This window comes from Heliconius melpomene, chromosome 5 (assembly GCF_056956725.1).
Source record: "Heliconius melpomene rosina isolate 202511_hmr_F chromosome 5, ASM5695672v1, whole genome shotgun sequence".
Lineage (NCBI taxonomy): Eukaryota > Metazoa > Arthropoda > Insecta > Lepidoptera > Nymphalidae > Heliconius > Heliconius melpomene.
The window spans coordinates 9958067-9978873 of NC_140393.1; the positions used below are offsets into that span (position 1 = coordinate 9958067).

Sequence of the window (20807 nt, forward strand, 5' to 3'; positions counted from 1 at the left end):
ATTTTTAGAGTTACGGTCAACGACCCATTTCATTTAATATCTATATTGTAGAAGTAGACCAAATAGATACTCGGCTATCTTCGATATCCTCCTTATGGGATTTAGAGTGACATCACATTATTTTTCGAGTTGCTCTCAACGAGTCCTTTCATTTGATACCCATATTGTAGAAGTACATTAAAAATAACAATTCCGCCATCTTGCATGGTCCGCCATATTACATTTAGAATGACGTCACATATTTTATCGTGCATTGTCATCCAAAGTAAACGTGTATACAAAATTTCAGCTCAATCGGTTGACGATATCTACTTCAAAATTGAGCTCTAAGATTTCACCCGAACCCACATACATACATTGCAAGTTAAATAAAAGCTTTTAATAAAAATTTAGCACACTTTTATCACCAATAGTACGATGACTTTCCTTGGCTTTTTACAACCGGAACCGGAAACCGTTCGAGCCTTCAGGAAATGCTGGCGTGTTTGGGGCAACGTTAGGTATACAAGTGTAACTGTGTATTTTGAATGGAAATTTTACCTTGTATTTCACCTTTTTTAGGGATCCGTACTTCAAAAGATAAAATACGGAACCCTTATAAGATCATTTTATTGTCCGTCTGTCTCTAAGTCGTTTCGTCTGTCAACTTTTAATGTTTTATACAGCCATGTATCAATTTAGCCCCAAAACCTTCTAATGTACATCTCCACCAAAAAAGCTATACGCCATTAAGTAAACTTCTGAAGTAATTTCGTTACAATTTCATAACAAATTTCTTGTTATCTGTATAAGGGCCGCAAACAATCGGAACTAAACTATAAAAGGCTATAAAGAGTTTTTAAGAGGCGATAAAACGATGTAATGCGATGGTACAAAGTTATAATCATGAAACATTTTCTTGTGCCTTATTCCTAGTGCCTGTTTTCTTGTATGCATTACGATATGATACACTTACCTCTATTTCCCTTACTCCATTCCCCACGCACTGCCTAGTTTTCGAAATACTAAATGTTGATTGGCGAAACTTAACGCCGCTTTTTAACGTGCCAGAGTGTGGAAATGTATATAATTAATGTTTCTGCGTGGAAACAGAGTCTCACAACAGCTAATCTTAGCAGGGTAGTCATATAAAATGTTGTGATACTCCTTTCTCCGCTTTTTGGGCGAGTTAGAGACATTGCGTGAGTGGCGGAACTCAACGCCGTTCTTTCCCTTGTCATTGGGGCGAAATAAAAATTGTAGTTAAAAATAATATCCTCAATCAAATTGGAAACTTAATAGAAAATAAAAATTAATAATTCTTAAAAAATGCTAAAATCTATAAATCTATCCAAGACAGGTCAGGTTAAGCAGCCACCGTCACACAACCTATTGAAAGCGTACCTGCATTGAACACCTAACTAGGTGACATCGGTTTCCACTTACCTCGCACAGTGTGGAGGTGATCGATTGATCGGTACAATGCTTAGAGGTTTAGAAATTTGAATGTACGAGTAAGTAGCTAGTAGCTCTATTATATAACGTGGCTGGTGCAGCTTACATGCCTGACTAAAGGTGATGATAGCAAGTTCAAATAAAGACAAAGAAGCGAAATTAAACGGCCTTAATGTCCGCCACGCCACGGAATGTCTTGACACTAGATTCCCTCTGCCTACGAAAAAGTAAATTAATTGCAAGTATTAGGTATTTTCACGTTTTCGCTTTGTCCCTAAATAGTTGGACAGAGGAGACTGGGCGCTCAAAGCTACAGGTCTCTGCATACATCTTTCGATCCACGTTTTGTCACAAACCTCTCTATAAATGACTACTAGTTTCTTCTTTTTGTAGCTTCACTCTGTATTCTGGGGGTACATAATGGGGTAGGCCGAGGGCACCTGGAAACCTAGTGTTAATATACTGTGTTCACATTTAGACTCCTCCGTTTCTCACTTTCCCCTGTATTATCAAGGCAATGCCTGTTAAGTGGTGGAACTTAATGTTGCGCTTTGCCTCGTTACCAACATGAGGAAAACTAACGTATAATATTGTATAAATTAAAGGAAGATGAAATTTAGGAAAATAAAATAAAATATAAATTATTTTTTTCAACAAGTCAAAATCCAAAAACAATGCATTTTAACTAACAGCACCAAGAAAGAGGATATCGCTCCTAAGTAGATCAATACCTAAATTAAATAACACCATATAAGGAAATACCAAAACAAACCCACTAACCACTCCTAGTTAAGAACGGAACACAATAGGTACCCTATTCATCAATTAGGGGTGACGGCGACTCTAAATGGCATTTTATTCAAAGGGTTCAGGCAAATGACCGGTCCGGAGGGATCATGCATATTATATTAATAAGAACTGATGTGGAGCTCGGTGACGTGTTGGAATAGTTGATGGTTATGGGTTCGATTGTTACGTTGGGGAATTTTTAAAAGTATGTGGCAAGTTTGACGTTGAGTTGATTGTTGTTTGACTAGTTGGGATCGTAGTTCTGCTTGTTGTACGTTATATATTTCGATAACGGGTAAAATAGACATTTTCTATCTAAAAGTCCCCACAAAAAAAATTACACTTATTTACTTTTTTTTAGCTTTACCCTACATAGGGAACCTATTGCTTAGAAACTCCGTTCCCCATATTACGCCAAATTCTACTATCGGTTTGCCTTAACACCACAGCCAAGAAATGAAAAAATCAAATATTTCATTTCCTAGAATAGAAATAGAACCAGCAACATGTAGCTTTTACACCCACACGTTTGTACCCCTGCACCACGACTGGCCCCAATTATTTTCTCTTGATATAAAACGACGCTATTTAGCATCTCCGTCACGTCTAATTGATGGATTCACTCGGGTCGAGGAGGTCGGGTGACTTTCACGCTAGTGAGTCCTCGTTTAATAGAATACTTATGTATTTGTATGGTATTTATGTTTATTTTAAAGTATGAGATTTTGTGAAGGAAATTTACTTAGTTACGAGATGTTATAAACAATTATTATATGAAGAGTGGTGGAACACAATATCATGGTTATTGTATTTTAAGAAATGAAAATATGGAGGCAAAGTCAGGTTATACATTACAAAAACGGTTCAAAGTGATCTCTTAATTGTATAATTATAGGACTAAGATTTTTTGTTTCTGAGATTCTGTATAATTTGGCTATATGAATAATTTTTATAACAATAAGTTTAATCATGGATAGCTTGCTTGAATATATTTTGATTATTCCCTAAATGCAGTTTCGAACCAAGAACCATCATATTTACAGCCACTGAGAAACTAAAAGAAGCAAAGGGAGAAAATAGAAAAAACTCAGCTCCCAGCATGAGAAAGTTTAAATTGGAACAAATCTAGTTAGAGTCGTTACTTATACACCGTACCTGGCTAATTTGTGCTATAATTGAATTGCAAGCGAGTCCGCTTAGATTGTTCGCTTTTTGGATGTTTAATCGTTTTTGTCCACCCATGCGCCATCAAGGGTACCAGCGTGTGAATGTATACGATACTCGTTGTGGGTTCGATTAGTACTCAAAGAAATAAATATTCTAAATTTCTATTGCCTCGCTTCAGTAACGAAGAAAAAAGCAGCGCTGAGTTCCGCCATTCAACACGTAATCTTTCGAAAATCCGGTAGAAAGTGGGAAACGTAATGTAATAATACGGGATATGCGGGGTACAGCGGGAAGCTAATAAAATAAACATTTTATAAATTGTATTATATTGTCCTTTTATTTTATGTTGATCATTTCAATCATCTAACCCACCATTACAATTGGTCTAATCCACTCTATATGTACTTGTCATACATAAATCTTAATTTTTTTCGTCTGGTCAAAACCGAAGTGACAAGTGAAAGTTTGTTATTTATATCATTTTATACAAAAGTCTACCTCAGTACACTAACCAATAAATCATTTTGTTTCAGGTACGTGGTTTTGTAACGCAAGTTCAAAGGCTGACTGTACTGTAAGTAATGCTAATGTTCCCAGAACATGATTAACGATACACCACCAACTTATAATTATCATCAATCATAGTATAGAAATGTACTTTATACTATTTTTTTTTCTACCCTATTTTCGAAATGTGTTGAATTATGGAACTTAACACAACGCTTTGCCTCGTTACTGCAGCAAGGAAATTAAAATATTAAATATTTCATTTCATCGAGTGGTAATCGAACCCATAAGTGTGTGCAGTATGCGCCACGACTGGCCTCGAATCTTAATGTTAACTAATAAACGTCATGAGCAGAGCAAACAATGTATGAAACTTTGGAAAGTTACTCAACGGGAGAATATTACAGTATTCGGTAATTAAAGATATTATGTGACGTATAAAGTTTGGAAGTTCTATATATAGGGGAAGTATACTTAAACAGGGGTAGAACGGAGAAACGTAACTTTTTTATTAATTTTTTAATTTTATCTCGCATGTAGTACCATACACCGCTGAATTTTAAAAACTTTTGCGTGTTAAGTGGCGGAATTTAACGCCGCACTTCGTATACTAGAGTGGACAAAAGAAAATAAATTAATAACTAACTGATGTCCAACAGCGAAATATCGAATCCACAACCATTACGTAAGTCAGATACTCTCTGGAACATTTATCATTATAGCATGTATGTATGTATGGTATACATTATAACTCCTATATTTATCTAACATATTGTTACATATTTGACGCCGCGCTCGTCTGCATACTACGAGTGCGCTGGGAACATTTACTCAGAAAACAGCGGCTAAACGAGCCAACTTGTCAGTTGGCTTTGACTTGCCAACTTTGTACGTAGCGTATAGTATAGTATAGTAGTAATGGCGCTCACTATTCTATCATGGAAACATACGGGGTTGGGTTTATCCATACTTACACATGCATACGCCACGACTGGCGTAATATCGACCTCGACCGTCTCGCCAGTAGAGGCGGAGAGGTTCTAGGTTGGAATCCCACTCGAGAAAATGTTTTTTTTAACATTTTAATTTCCTCGCTCTAGTGAGGCAATGCGCGGCGTTGAGTTCCTCCAGAACTTGGCAGAAAGTGTAGAATTGTATGAAGTATATTAATGGGAACGTAACTTAATACTAGGTTACCAGATACAATTACACCTAGCATTAAGATACTCTGTTCCCTTTAACATATTCCGATCCCCACTTGTCACCTCTTTCTCGAAGTATTGCGTGTAGAATGGCGAAACTCAACGACACTCTTTTCGTCGTTACCAGAGCAAGAAAATTAAAATATTAAATATTTCTTTCCCTCAAGTCTGAACCAAAACCACAACCATCGCGTTCACGGTCACAGACAAATTCTTTTCTTTTCTCGGCCTTTTTATTATTTATAATGTAAGAGAAAATTACGTTTTTTAGTACTGTATGTTTTAAATTTTGGCATAAGAATATTGGTGTCTGTTGCCGAAACAACTCTTAACAAAATCAAAAGTTTTAAATTATGCACTTTGTTGGTTGTGGTACAAATAAATTAAAATTTTACTCGTTTCTATGTAATTACGAGAAATATAATAGGTAGCACAGTGGTACGAGTCTTTTGTGTATTATACGAGGTGGTTCTAGGTTTAAATTTTGCTGTGCGTTTAAATTTAGTCGTGGCATAGGCACTAGCGTGTGACTGTAGACGTGACAGGTTGTGAGTTCAATCCCCATTCGAGGAAACGAAATATTTAATATTGTCATTTAAGTTCCACCACTCAACACGTAATGTCTCCAGAATTCGGAATATGGAGAGTGCAGTGTCTTAACTCTAGACCCCTTTTGCCTACCCTGCTGTATGTGGGATACAGTGTAAAGCTAATTTATTTTATTTTTTATCTATTTAAAAAAATAGGGACTATCAACTATATATTAAGACGACGACGACGAGCCATGACTGGCCTCATATTTAGTTACAAGTATATATTTAAGAGAATATCTAATTGTTTAAATATTTGTATGGTACATTTGCATATGATAGAGCGACCAGAGCAGCGAACAATGCTAATTACACACGTGTCGATGTTCTACGGAAACCATTAAAAGTTAAGTAGTATAAGCTCTGTTACTTAATTAGTTCTAGACGACGACGCTGCTCGGTATACTGCATTTAATCTACGTTTTGTAATATTTTCATTTTGTTTATAAAATATTAGTTGGTTTTTTTCCGGCTTTGATGTGTTCCGCCATTTAATGTTAGTAGTCATGTCTGAAACGACATGTCTAAGTGACCTCTGCTAACCCTCCTGAATGCAGAAAAAATCATGAAGCTATAAAAATGTTTTTAAAGTTGTTAACTATAGCTCCGTCCTCCACTTTTCGCCGTTGGGGACATGGCGTGTTGGGTGGCGGTCCCCAAGTATCGCTCCAGCGAGGTAGGTACTCGACCTCATGGCGGATAGAATGTTGCAGCCCAAGGACGTCATTATGAGAATGATGAACTCTCTATATAAAAAATAAGTGACGTAATAGCGATAAAAAATATAAAATAATGGTGAATAGTGAGATAAACAGCGGCAAACTTCGGCTGACCTTAAAGAACACAATATCGACTACCTTGGACATTCGGTGCCACATTCATCACGTAAATTTAGACACTCTTATCTTACAAAAATATTTTAACAGAAAATCTTTCATAATTAAATTGAATACATTCTTAAAACTTAAAGTAATACAACATACCGTCTCTCGAAATGAACAAACTTAATTCTTTTTCCAATTCCTTCCTATATTTGAATATTTTTAAGCATTTTTAATCTATCTCCAACTCGAAAAGATTCTCGTCGAGTATCACTTGAACGTTCTCAAAAGTTCCCGCCGAAAGCTCGTTACGTAGAGAAAGCGCTAGCCAATGCGATATAGCCTAGCTTTTAACTTCTATAGATAGTTTTAACTTATTTCTTGTATATAAGATTAAGAGTTATTTAAGTATATTTGTATGTTTTTTTTTCAATGTATAGTAGTGTAGGAAAGAATTTGAAAGAATTGAAATAATTCTTTCTAATTTCGTCAAATTTTGTTTTAAATAGCAGAACCCAACGCTACACTTTGTAAATAAAAATCTTTTTAATGTAATCTTGTTAGTGGAGATCAAATTCATTCCACCGCTATCCGTCACGTTGGCCTGTCCTACCCTCAAATCGCAAGAACAAAACTAATATTAAATCTACAGTCATATAGCTTCCAATGTGGTACTGCACCACTAAAAAGCTCAATGTGCTCAGTCTTCTTTCGCACTTTAATTAAGTTCCGACGGATACGTCGATGGATGGCGAATGGGAGCTTTCGTGATAGCGGAGTGTTAGATAAATTTACTTCCATTTGAACAGTTTAATATTGTATAGTGTAGTATAGTTCTATGTACGGTAGTCAAATATAAATAGAAATTATATATTTTAAAAGTTCTGATCATTGAAGACATAGCTTATATCATATCGTAATAAAATTGATATCGCTTATTTGGTGCAACAACGACGCTTGATCATAATTAACAAGAACTAATAAACGATCCTTGGAACAAGACAGTCGTTTCACTATTCTTTATCTAGTTTTTAAACTATCTTTCTGGTATATTTTACTTGTTGTTTTTGTGTAATTATGTATTAATCATAGATATTTTTTTCAATTTTGTGAAAGAAAAGAGATAACTATAGTCCTGCGCGTTAAATGACCAGAATTTAAAGTGTATTTTTAACTGACATTCATTGTCATAATATAATGAAACAAATTCTAAATATATATTTTACAATTTGTTTATTATTTTGTTTGAAACATATCAACATATCTTACAATACAATAACTGACTGATACATCTACAAAGGTGGAGTCAGTTTTGTGGCGACATGACACACAAAGGCTTTGTAGAGCTTTGTCTGTGGCGATAAAACTTTTGTATTTATTTCAAGTTGAAATTTCAAATTAAATTTTATTTTAATTGGACAATTGTGATTTTGTTAATTTATTGTGCCCTACATTTACAGATTTATATTAATATAGGGAACTAAATAAATTTGTTTTTTAATTCGCATGTACATTTGAATGAGACTAAGTTTAAATATATCGAACAGCACCAAAAAATGTTAATTTTGTCGCTCTGGTAGGCCTGTGATATTCTACAATCATTCGAAGGAGAGGTAATGGTCATAAGTTTTTTTATTGTCTTTTAAGTTTATAAAAACCAACAAACAACAAATAAAAAATATATTTATAATGATATTCATAAGAAATATTGTCTTAATAGTTTTGCTGATTGAGTGAATTCATAAATTTCTCAGTTTAGTACGTTTGCCCTTTAAGTACATAGAGACTGAAAGGGGCGTAAGCTCTCACTGCGTCTTCTAAATGTTTGCTATTCATATATGTTGCAGTGAACTAAATTAGCATAACGCATCTGCTTTACTTGAATTTGTAATTTGGGGCCAGTCGTGGCGCAGGGGTGCGGGTGCTGTGAGTTCGATTTCCGCTCGAAAAGATTAATAATTTAATACGCATATAACATGATAAGAAGAGGGAACCTAGGAACCTAGTGTTAAGAAAGTCTGTTTCCATTAAGACTCCACTTTCAACCGAATATTAGAATCGAATCGTGCGCTTTGCCTGATTAACAGAGCGAAGAAATGACTATATTAAATATTTTATATCTTCGTATAAAAATCAAACCCACAACCCATCGCACGCTCACCCCCGCGACATAACTGGCCTCAATATTTATTTCAAAATTCCAAGCCAGGACAGAAATCTATTTCGTTTATCTAAACCAGGGCTAGCGTTTGTTTAGCATTCTGGACTCTGCGCTATACATAACGTATAGCGTTAGACGGCTGCGGTTAGAAAACGTTGAAAACTCTTAGATTCACATGGAAATGCTATTCAGGCAGGATTTGCATATTGTATTAGGGTTGGCGATTGGATGGATTGGTACTTAATGGTTCAATTTCAACGGGATCTTTATAAAAGTGCATATTCTTAGAGATTGGTTCTAAGTTGTATATGTATATAGTATAGGCTAGGAGCCGCCGTGGCGCAGCGGTCGTCACAATCGTGATGGTTGTAGTTTCAATCTTACTTGGGGGAATGTGTTATTTTTATCTCCTCGCTTTAGTAACAAGACATAATGCGGTGTTGATTTCCGTCACACAATACAAAATATATCGACTATTAGTGCGTGGAGACAGTGGAAGTTTTGATGACTTTTAATTTTAATAATACACAGACAATTTGTGTCAACTAATTCATTTCATCTTTTAGTGATAGCCTCATAATGTGGATGAAATTTTCCTTCAGCTAAATGCTTTATGTCGCATATATGAGAGTAGGCGGTGACAATTTAGATCACAAGTGTCACTTTATTTCTTGGTGGAGCTAATTAGCTAACATTATCTTTGTAAAGAAAGAAAATGAAAAAGTATTACAGGGATCAAAGCCACAACCATCATCAGCCAGACGTTTTTCACTAGGCCGGGCTCACCCTCCCTTTATTTTGTTTCAGCTTCACTCTATATGCTGCACAAAGCAGGGTATGCAGAGGGATCTAGTGTTAAGACATTCCGTTGCACATTTTTGCTAGAATTCTGGAGACATTGCGTGTTGAGTAGCGGAACTCAACGCCGCCTAAACCTGAGTGCCTTATTTTATTTGTTCAAATGTAAAACAAATTTAGTTTAATTTTTCTTATAAGTTTTAAATCTATAATATTCATTTAGTGACCACATACAATTGAAATAATTTAATTTCAAACTTCAAAACTATCAAAACTATTAATTTTCATACACCCCTGTACTAATATGATGCTTGTACATACTTAGAACGGTGTACTCCCAACAGACAAAACGACTTTGGGGAGGACTATTTATTCTAGAATTTGGACAAATGTTACAATTTACCATGTTTTAGTACCACTGTATAGTATTAACATGAAACTATACCAAATCCAATTTGAATTCAGATTTAGAATTTCTATCTGTTTGTCAGTCCGTTTGTCTAATTTTTTTCTCAATTGCCATGATGTGGATAGCATGACCCTTGTACTATTGTTGAGCGAGTCCGACTCACTCTTGACCGGTTTTTTTTTTCATCATTATAATAAACATCTTTATTTTATTGAGCAATACTCCTTTATAGATTTTAGTGTATTTATAGTGATTTATGTGTAGTTCTCAAGAAAAGCAATTTATCTTAGAAAGCAGTTGAGGTTCTATAAGTAACTTATATTTTTCGTTTCCAAGCATTGGCTTTACAATTGCTCGCTCCTTTGGAAATATTTTGAAATCGTGAAATTATTTTCGATTTCATTCTATTGAAGAATATTTCTAGCTGCAATGAGACGGTTGGAGTTTTGTGTGGAAATTTCTTGTTAAATTTTGAAACAAATTTATAATATACGATTAAGTAGGTATTTTATGTTTTAGTAAAAAAAAGATAAATATTTGTTGTTTCAGCTTTACGTTGTATTCCGCATATAGCAGAATAGGCATGTAGAATCTTGTGTTAAAACACCCCGTAACCCACTTTTCACCCAATTTTCAGGACTTTGCATGTTAAATGGCGGAACTCAACGCGGCGTTTCTGCCTTAGAACTGAAAAATTAGTAAATATTAATAAATTAGAAATCATTTTCCCGAGGGGAACCCACAAACGTTACAGTCACACGACGTCCGCAATGTCACGTAGTTGTGTATATTAGTACATTGAAATATTTGTATATAATATAGTAATTATACATAAATAATTATACAACCAAAACCTACTTTAACAAGGGCACAGTAGTTTGTTATTTTTTCTCAAAATTTAGTATGCAGTGTAGTCTATAGTCATTAATAAAGGTTTCACTTATTTTGAAGAGAATATTACTTGCAATGAATGATAAATAAAAATATAACTAAACAAGGTTTCAGATTATAAGAACACGAGTTCACGCTGTATCCCGCATATACTTGAGTAGGCAGAAAGAAACTAATGTCGAGATCGAGACATTGCGTGTTAACTGTCGGAGTTTAACGCAGTTCTTTGTCTTAACGGTAAAATAAATTTCTTAATGGATCAAACTCACAATATCCTGTTAAAATGAATACTAACATTCTCATAACAAATTCTAATAACAAAGGCGGTACTAATTTAGTTTTATAGTAAAAACTGTATAGACTAAGCTTTAATGAATATTAATGCTATAATATCGTTAGGGGAGACTGAGGTGAAAGGGGCGCATTGTTGCCTATCTCATTGCTATGTTAAGAACTTTATTATGTAGGGTTTTTAATAATTACTCCGTCTCCAGAGCCAAGACTTTCGTGTAGTGATGTGCTTGTTACCAATAATAAGGCAGGGCGCGGCGTTCAATTATGCCACTCAACACGCAATGCCTCCAGAATTCGGCAGAAAGTGGGAAAATATAATTTGCGGGATACACCACGTGAAGGTAAAAAAAAAAACAATAGACTGAATTTGGTTATTTTGTATTTGAGCTTGAGTGAAGTTACAGCATCCCAGCAGTTAGCCAGCTTGTCTAAACTAATCTACGCTAGTCTTAGTGTCAGTAGCCTTGTCTTACACTGTTTGTATTTCAAATTGTATGTAGGAAAATCACCGCTATTATTATAATATAGCTTATTAATAAATATTTCTCTCTACTGCAGTTGTCAGTTCGATTTCAAATATTAAAAATGTCATTATATTGTAATTTCGATTTTTTTTCTTTGGTTTTTAGAAAAGCCATGAACGTTTAGTAAAATATAGAGTTTGATAAGGTAGGAGTGTCTAACCGTTAGATCTCTCAGTCTACCGCACTTTTTCAAAAATAATGAATAAAAAAAAGTAAGCAAAGTCAAATTAAAAACCCTAGTCTATTCAAAAATATTCCGAAAGCTAGTCAGACATCTGGCACATTCTGCATTATTAAGTAATAGTATAACATCACGTTTTCGACATAATTTAGTCGGAGTGACCCTGTAGCGAGTTATTGCGGATCCTGCCAGGAATTATCTTCTTTCCGTGCCGGACCTACAAATATTAGGCGGCCGTTGAATTTATTTTTATTCTAATGTAATTAGTGAACTGGTCGCGATGGTGAAGATATTTTTTTTTGTATTTAATATTTTTTAAAAGGTATTTTTTTTTAATTCACGCGGTATACCGTACAAAACAGACTAGGCCGAGCTGTGAACCTAGTAGTAAGACACTCCGTTTCCATTAAAACAATTGCGATCAATTACTTTTTTTTAGAAAACATATAATTTTTTTTAACACAAAACGGTTCAGTGGTGATGGTCCTTAAAAAAACGGATATGCTCTACTGAAACGAAAAAAAAAATGAAATGCCTTCACACTACTACTTTCTATCTACTCCACAATGTGAGAAAGCTATGTTATAACAATAAAACACACGTAAGTTTCATATATTTTTAACTAAATGATAAGCCTCTACAATAACACGCATTAAAATGATCTGACAGATGTGCTGTGCACAGTGCACAGCACCCAGCTACACACTACTCGTATAAGAGAGTCGACGGTAGAGCACAATGGACGGAGTTATGGAATAAATCACCTCCAAGCGGGAAATTGCTGACTCGCGGACGCCGGCGCCGGTAGTGGTGCCCGTGGTGCCGCACCACGATACTTGTGCCGATATCTTATTTTATTTGAACGAAAATAGTTATTTTAATGTTCGGTAAATTATTTTGAAATATTTGCTAATTTTGGAGGCATTGCGTCTCGAAACTCAGCAACGCGCTTTACCTCATTACCAGAGCGAGGAAATGAAAATATTAAATATTCAATTTCCTCGAGAGAGAATCGAACCCACAATGCATTTACAATCAAATGCCACGACTACCATCACCACCATACCATTAAGAATTTTAAAAAAAGAAATAAATTATACAATTATCATAAACGAATCATATTCGGTTTCGTAGTTTTTATTATATACTTACAAGTGAACCTAACAAAAACGATTTATAAATTCGTCATAATAACATCGACGTTCCCCATCTCTAAATGTAACGTCATCTAATTTCCGCGGCCCCGCAGGACCCCGACGAGTGCGTTGTCAAACTGCGATACACTTTGCGAGCGGCGGCGGCGCACTCGTGCAGTGTGCAAGTGAAATGCAGTTTGGAGGGAACATTGAGAGTGAATGATTCGCGGCTTGCTGTTAATATAAGTTTTGGGTTACGATACTTCATTACTATTTGGAAGTAGTTCAATTGGAAAAGAAATGTTCGAATATATTCTTGCTTTTAACTTTATTTTGGAAATTAACAGATTGTGTTTTTTTAACCTCATGCTTTTATACTGCAGGAAAGGCGGAGGGAAACTAGAAACCTAGTGTTAAAACACTCCGTTCTTATTAAGGCACTTGCGTTATCCACTTTCCATCAAATTCTCGAGATGTTGCATTTTGAGTAGCGCAACTCAATACCGTGCTTTGCTTAGTTACCAGAGTAAAACATAGTGCTGGGTTAAGTTCCGCTACACCTTAAACACTCAAAAGTTTGGTGAAAAATAGGAAACAGTGTGTTGACATTAAGTTTCACTAACTCGTGATAAAGCGTAAAGGTTAAAAAAAGTAAAATCCTATAACTTTTCCACTGCGCATATCAACACTTAGGTTTTTCCGTACAAAGATACATATATCTCTTCTACGCGAGTTGTCAGGTGATTTTATTTTTATGGCCGCCTTCGCGCCCCTCTAACAAATAGTGCCACTTGACTCTACTATCTTGTTTCTATACTTATTGTCTTTGTGAATGCTACAGTAGATCGCTTTTTTAAAAATTTAGCTGCTGAGTAAATTTATATTTAAAATATAATCATACCAAGCAGTAATAAACTATACCTTTATTCGATTCCTTATGTATTTCTGCGATCGTTTACGTGACCAGGCAAAATGAATGACGAGTCCTTCTATCCATTTCAGTGTGGAAATTATGATTGTATACAAAAAAATACTACGCCTAGTAATTGTAATTACTCAAAGTCTATTTAACATAAAACCACCTAATATTATCATTGCAAACAAAAGACTAACATATTATGAAGCTATTGTATATGCCTTTAAACGTCTTGTTTGCTCATTAAAAGTACATCCCTAAATTAAGATAGATGGAATAGAAGCAATAAAACCAGATTGCCGGATACCAAACATGTACTCGTAAACAAAGGCGTAACAAGCGAGCAAGAACATTATCTTGTGGAATTTGTTGAAATTTTAATCAAAAACATTCTTGGCATGCTTTTCTTTGCGCCGGCTCTCCTTCAAATTTACGGGTCCATCAGTGAAGATGTTTTGTTATTTTCTTATGTTTGTATGTTTTTCATAAATAAATATAACTATTAAAGTTTTAAATTTTTATATAGTCCCACAATAAAGAAGTTGATCCTGATGAGCTCTATCGATCCATACTATTTATTGACAAACTGTAAGTAACACACATAAAAAAAGACAAGTGTAACTAGCTTCAATAAGTAAGCGCTATAATGTGGTTTAGAGATACCCTCTTATCCACATTGTAGGGCTTATTTATTGTAGCAAGCCGGGGGGCACAGTTAACGCGAAGGTTTTGGTTTCAATCCCCACTTGAGGGAATGATTATATTTAATTTATTTTTACTTACCGACCTGATAGGTAACGCGCGGCGTTAAGTTCCGCTATATTTATGAAAATAGAGCCGAAAGTGGCGAACAAAGTATCTTTATATAAGGTTCCCTCTGCCTAAACTGCTATGCAAGAAAACGTGATGCTGTCTGGTACGTGGCTTAATTGAATATTAGTTACAATATAAAAAGCAATTAATATATTTACAAATAAAGTCTTATTTTAACATTTAAATTACGTTTAGTGATAATAAATATAAAACTACTCAATTTTATCTCATCTTAAATAAAAGTCAAATAAAACTTAAGCTCTACAATAACACCGCACTACATACAGTTATAAAAGTGTAATAATACTTTCCTTCGACGACCTGCTTCGCTCTAGCCTCTGTGTATCTCGCCATGACGCTATATTCTTTAGGATACCAACTCAATTAGCTAATGAAAATTCACTCTGATTAAAGATTTCCTCTGGAACTCCGAGCTGTTTTAAAATTATGTAAGAAAATCCTCGCGAGTATTTTTAAATTAATTTTTATACGGTATCAAAGTTTTCTGTAATAATGTTATATAACATTTTAATTTGAAATTCATGAAAATTTCATATAAAAAAGGGGACCGTTAAAGTCGATTTTATTTTAAATACTAGCGACCCCCTTGCGGCTTCGCCCGCTTTTACTACTGGATTATTCATATAATGTATGTTTGCAAAGCACTTAATAGAATGTGAAAATTAATTAAACCCCAATGCAACCCGCATTTTCGTAGTTTCAATAAGGATTTTCCAATTGTTTTACACACAAGGATTTTTTAGTAGGTACCGTAATTTTAAATCTGTGCTACTAATCTTTTCAAGTACTTATTAAAATATATTTTAATGACTATTTTTAGATAGTTAAATGACTACTTTTAAACGGAAGACATTATAAACAAAAGCCTACCTACTAATAACTACTACAAAAAATATATCGCGCTGAAACACAACATTCAACTCTTATTATCCAATACGTGCAAACGCATCTAAATCTTCGTTGCTATAAAGGCAGGCGGGTTTTTTTTTGCTTGTGGTTAATGCTGAAGAGGGTATTCTGTCCCTGATGAAAAGCAAGCACTACGTGGCTGCCTGTGAGGAAAATTAAATAGAATGCATCGGCCGGGAATCGAACCCGGGCCGCCCGCGTGGCAGGCGAGCATTCTACCATTGAACCACCGATGCGTGTAAGGCAGGCGGGCGCGGCGGACGCATGGCGAGTGGCAAGCCGTTTCGCAGCAAGGATTTTTTGATATTGTAACAACTTCTAAAGTACTTATTAAAATGAAAAACAGTAAAAGACAGTTTTGATCTACATTAAATGGCCAACGTAACTAATATACTTATTTATATGCTGAGAGTAAGGGATAAGTAAAACTTGAGTCGATACTGCTGAAGTGTCAACGACGTGATGTGTCAACAATTAAATGCGTTTTTCTCTTAAACTATTAGCAATTGTGTGAAAAGCAAATTTTATCTTCGTTTAACGTAGAAAATTAATAAAGTATTTTAAAGGATAAGGATTAATACCATTATGGAAAAATATCCCTCACAATAAAAAATATATTGAAATTACTATTTTTAGACAGAAATATGATCACTACACGTTATTCTTAAAAGATATGAATATGCTCTCGCGGACTTTTTTGTAGATCTCATTGAGAGGAACAATACTCCAGTACATTTTTTTCATGTAGTACTTACCATTAAAGCAGCGCATGCGCGAAAGTGTCTCAGCGGGTAGGACTTTGTTCATATTTTTCGTATTTATGTTAATTTACATAAGAATGTACAAATAATAAACTATATATAAACCTTCTACGAAAAATACTCGACCTAATGGTGAAAACCGCAACAAAATCCGTTGGGTGGTTTAGAAGAAGAAGAGTTAGAAACAACAGACAGACACGAAAAGCGACTTTGTCTTATAAGATATAGGATTATGCTTATTATATTTTTATTATGCAAATTTTAATAGCTATATTTACTGTTATAGTAACTACGTTTTTCTATAGTTATTGATCTAGAAACCTATAAATAATAGCAAAACACTTTTTGTTGAATATAATATTTTTTTATACAATAGTTCAATTATCAATTTTACTTTCTCTTCTTTTAAGGCAGAGATAAGCTAATACGCGCATTTTTTTAATATAATAGTAAAATGTAATAGCTTAGTAAATTGTATTCTTTTATTTTTTATTTGAAAATTGTTCTGCGAAGATGCTAAATGCTAATAACGATAAAAAGTTTCTTCTTCAATTTAAGATATGCGTGTAGGTCAAAAATAACAACAATATTAAATATCAAATAAGGATAAAACCTAGACATATTTTATAGCATATCGCTGTATCTTGCATATAACAGAGTAAGTAGGAGGAATCTAGTGTTAAGGCATTCCATTCCACAAGCACCACTCAATATCTGAGACATTGTGTATTAAGTGACGCGACTCAACGCCTTTGTCTCGTTATGAGAGCGAGGAATTAATCCATTCTTTCGAGTAAGAATCAAACCCATAACGGTCGCGTTTACAGTCAGTCGCTGTACCTCTAAACACAAACAAATTAAGTAACAAAATCCACAAAACACTCTAGAGTATAAACTCTTTACTATTTCCTCGCAGTCATCATTTCCCAAACAATATTCTCCGTGACGGTTGTCCCGCGAGACCTGCAGCGCACCGTGAATGGCAAATTCAAATTACATTTTAAAAATACTTATTTGTCATACAGATTTATGAGACTTTTCTGTATTCAATCTTGAAGCAGCGTTTTTATTTCATATATACAAATATATTTTTAACAAGTGTTTTAAGAGATAACATGATAAAGCGACGGTTTATTCCAAAAAAATATCTAAACTTATTTCAATTTGTTTTTGTTTTAATAAATATGCATTTTTGTTTATAGGAATAATAAATTATATTATAAATAAATATTAAATTATATTATAAATAAATATTTAGGTATAAATATGTATATTTAATAAGTAAATGATATCTCAAAATTAATGATACGACAATAATAAGATAAAGCCCACGGTAATATATAGTTAGTAGAAATGAAAAGAATTGTAGTGTTGTGTTAACCGTTTATAGATTACTCGTATATATAATCATGCTGTCTGAATTTAGGAAAATGAAGCTTCTTTATCTATTCCATTCCTTTTTCGATCACAACTCAAGTGGCAATATTGATAAAGGTGATTTTAATGTTGCACTGGAAAATATAGCCAAATTGAGAAGCTGGACTCCATCTGATGAGAAATATAAAGAAACACAAAGTGCTTTGAATAATATTTGGGAATCCCTAGTGAAGACAGCGGATACCAACCAAGATGGACAGATTTCTATTGAAGAATGGCTTGAAATGTGGCAAGAATATGCAAAAAATCCAGCCAAAGCTCTTGAATGGCAGAATTTGTATTGCAAATTTATATTTGACTTACAAGATGACGGTGGCGATGGAAGTATAGATGTTGAGGAATTTGCCAATGTTCTCCAGTCTTTTGGTCTTCTTAAAGAAGACAGTGTGGTGGCCTTTGAATTTATGTCGAGAGGAAAGAAAAATATATCATGGAAAGAGTTTCAAGAGTTGTGGAAAGAATATTTTATATCTGAAAATCCTAGTGATCCTGGCAATTATATTTTTGGATCTGCTACCTATTGACCGGGACTGACTTGCTTAATTTAACTGTCAATATTTTCTTAAGACAATAATATAATATGTATTACATCTTTAGTATGTCTTGTTCTTTTTATTTTGCTACTCTCTAATCCCTATAATTATTTTTCAATAGTAAAGTCGACCAAATCTGAATTTATTATTGACTCAATGACAATAATACTATAAGTTTTAAACTATTTATTAGTACGAAATTCACATATAATTATTTTTTCAGGCAACGTGTAAGTGAATTGTAGTGTGTGAACAAAAGCTAAAATAACTTTTACCGGTTGTGGGTGGAAATCGAACCCACTCGAAGAAATGAAATATTCAATATTTTTATTTCTGGTTGAAATCACTAAAATAATAAAATTCAGTCGAGATAAGACACCAAAATACAATAGTAACCTAATCTTCTTACAATTTCATAATAAATGGATAATACGTTCCGCTGGTCTCGTCACGTACCCTGATAGCGTGTATTACATGATAAGATCACAATCGTTTAATCACGCAATGTGTGCTAATGAATGTTTCCCTATTTGTTGTTGATATCGTGAATCGCTCGAGATATTTGTTGTGTCGAATTACATTATACTAATTATGTATGTGTATTTTTTTTAGTTACACACTTTTACACGAATAACATGGTAGTAATAAGACAGTCAGTATCCAATTTTTCCGCTCAATTTTTAAGACTCTACGTTTAGAGACATTGACCTTCAAAAACATAATATCTATGATACTGAGGATAGGATGGTAACGTAAAAAGCATGACCCTCCGAAAGGTAGGATTATACGGAGAGCAAAGCGTTTAGTGCTCCATCTTTTATGGCTACTCACTCTTGATAAAGCGAGAGCGTCTCTTACAACTATACAAATATGAATGTTGGAATTTCCCACTACCCTAAACTGAGCGAACATTAAAGAAGAAACTTAAATAAAGGCTTTTCCTTTAACTTTACACTGTATCCTGTACATCATTGAGGCTTTACTTGTTGAGTGGCGAAAATCATAGCCTTGCTTTGCCATGTTACCCGAGCGAGAATCCCCGCGATTGGAATCGAACCCACAATCATTACGTTTATCACATGCTTGTGCTACTGCACCACATCACATTGATATAAATGCTCTCTCTACCCTAAAAAACCGCAAACATAGAAAAAAAATCAAGACGAACGGCAGTTTAACTTGTCCACATAAATAGAAGTATAGCCGTAGACATATTACAAATGTATTTTTCATCGTGCGTTATAAATAACGCTTTAACCCTCCGCTGCTGGCGGTCCCAGGACGAATTAACATTTCCTTTCGATTGTGAACGTCTCTCGCCCTGGGAAGGCATTTCACGAAACACGTTCACTTGAAACAACTTCATCTGGCCTTTGAGTGGCATTTGTTTATTTATGTCTTCACTAACATATTCCTGTAACTCTAACGATAACTCTCCGAAATAACCAAGTCATATATGACACAAAATGAACTATCCATTGCCAAAATAATTATTCGAATCAGACCAGTAATTCTTTGACTTAGTATAGATTTTTATTATAATAAATTTTATCCTTATTTTTTTTACAATTACGCATATTTAAGTATTTTTTAATGGGAAATAAACATGTTTTAATTATTCATCAAAACAAAAGGCGAGATCAACAATCAACATTCATTACTATGCTCAAAAAATATAATACGAAAAATATAAAGACTTAAGTATAATTGCATGTTTTGTGTAATAAATTCCTAGATATGAAAGCGTCTTAATAGAACTAGGCTCCCAGATTACCTTTGCTTACCCTGCTATGTACAGGATACACGTGGTGCTAAAAAATGGAAAAATGTATATATATTAATAGAATACCTCCCAAGGAGAATATTTGTTATAGATTCACGGTAATTTATATAAGTAAACATACATCCATCCATCTCGAATACTATTAGTTCAGTCGCTAGCAGTGGGAATAATGTCATAATCAAGTCGAGATTGTTTACCTTATATGGGCATCTTGTGTGTAATCCTATAACAATGCCTCCAGGATGACCGATGACGGCGCACGTCAAAGGTTGAGAGTCTTTTATAAAATACGATTGATTTATCTGTATTTCTATAATATTTTGTATAATATAATATTAAGATATTTCAATATTTTATATTATGCGAGATTTGCGGAATACAGTTTTAAGCGTAAAAAATTGCATATTACATATTAATATTGATATATTGATGCCATGCGGTGCAGCAGCAGAGCATCTGGCTGTAAACGCGTCGGTTCTGGGTTCACTTTACCTATTAACTATAAGTAACTAATATTGCTATCGTATTCTTGTTTCCTATCTTTATGGTGGGGAACGCATATCAAGCAAACACAGCTGTAGTCAATTTCTCACGTATTTATTTAAAGTTGTGATCCTTTATATAATAGTGTCATCGGTGATACCTTTTTTCAAACGTTAGAACAATATTTTGAAAATGTCCATAAATACTCCATAGAAACAAATAATAAAAAAGTTTCTATATTTTTAAG

General features: G+C 34.2%; 2 protein-coding genes across 2 annotated transcripts in view; both read left to right on the forward strand.

The window, feature by feature from the left end:
- The window catches only part of LOC146539292 (uncharacterized), a 336488-nt gene that overhangs the window by 173433 nt on the left and 142248 nt on the right, over window positions 1–20807 (forward strand). The window lies entirely within an intron of this gene.
- On the forward strand, window positions 17679–18357 carry LOC146539293 (calexcitin-2-like). Its single transcript, XM_085185702.1, has one exon. It carries the CDS (start codon window positions 17734–17736, stop codon window positions 18283–18285), a length of 552 nt encoding a protein of 183 aa, XP_085041828.1. The 5' UTR covers window positions 17679–17733; the 3' UTR covers window positions 18286–18357.

Excerpts from the sequence above, each read along its gene's own strand:
- LOC146539293 (XM_085185702.1), top strand. The coding sequence starts at position 17,734 with ATGCTGTCTGAATTTAGGAAAATGAAGCTTCTTTATCTATTCCATTCC.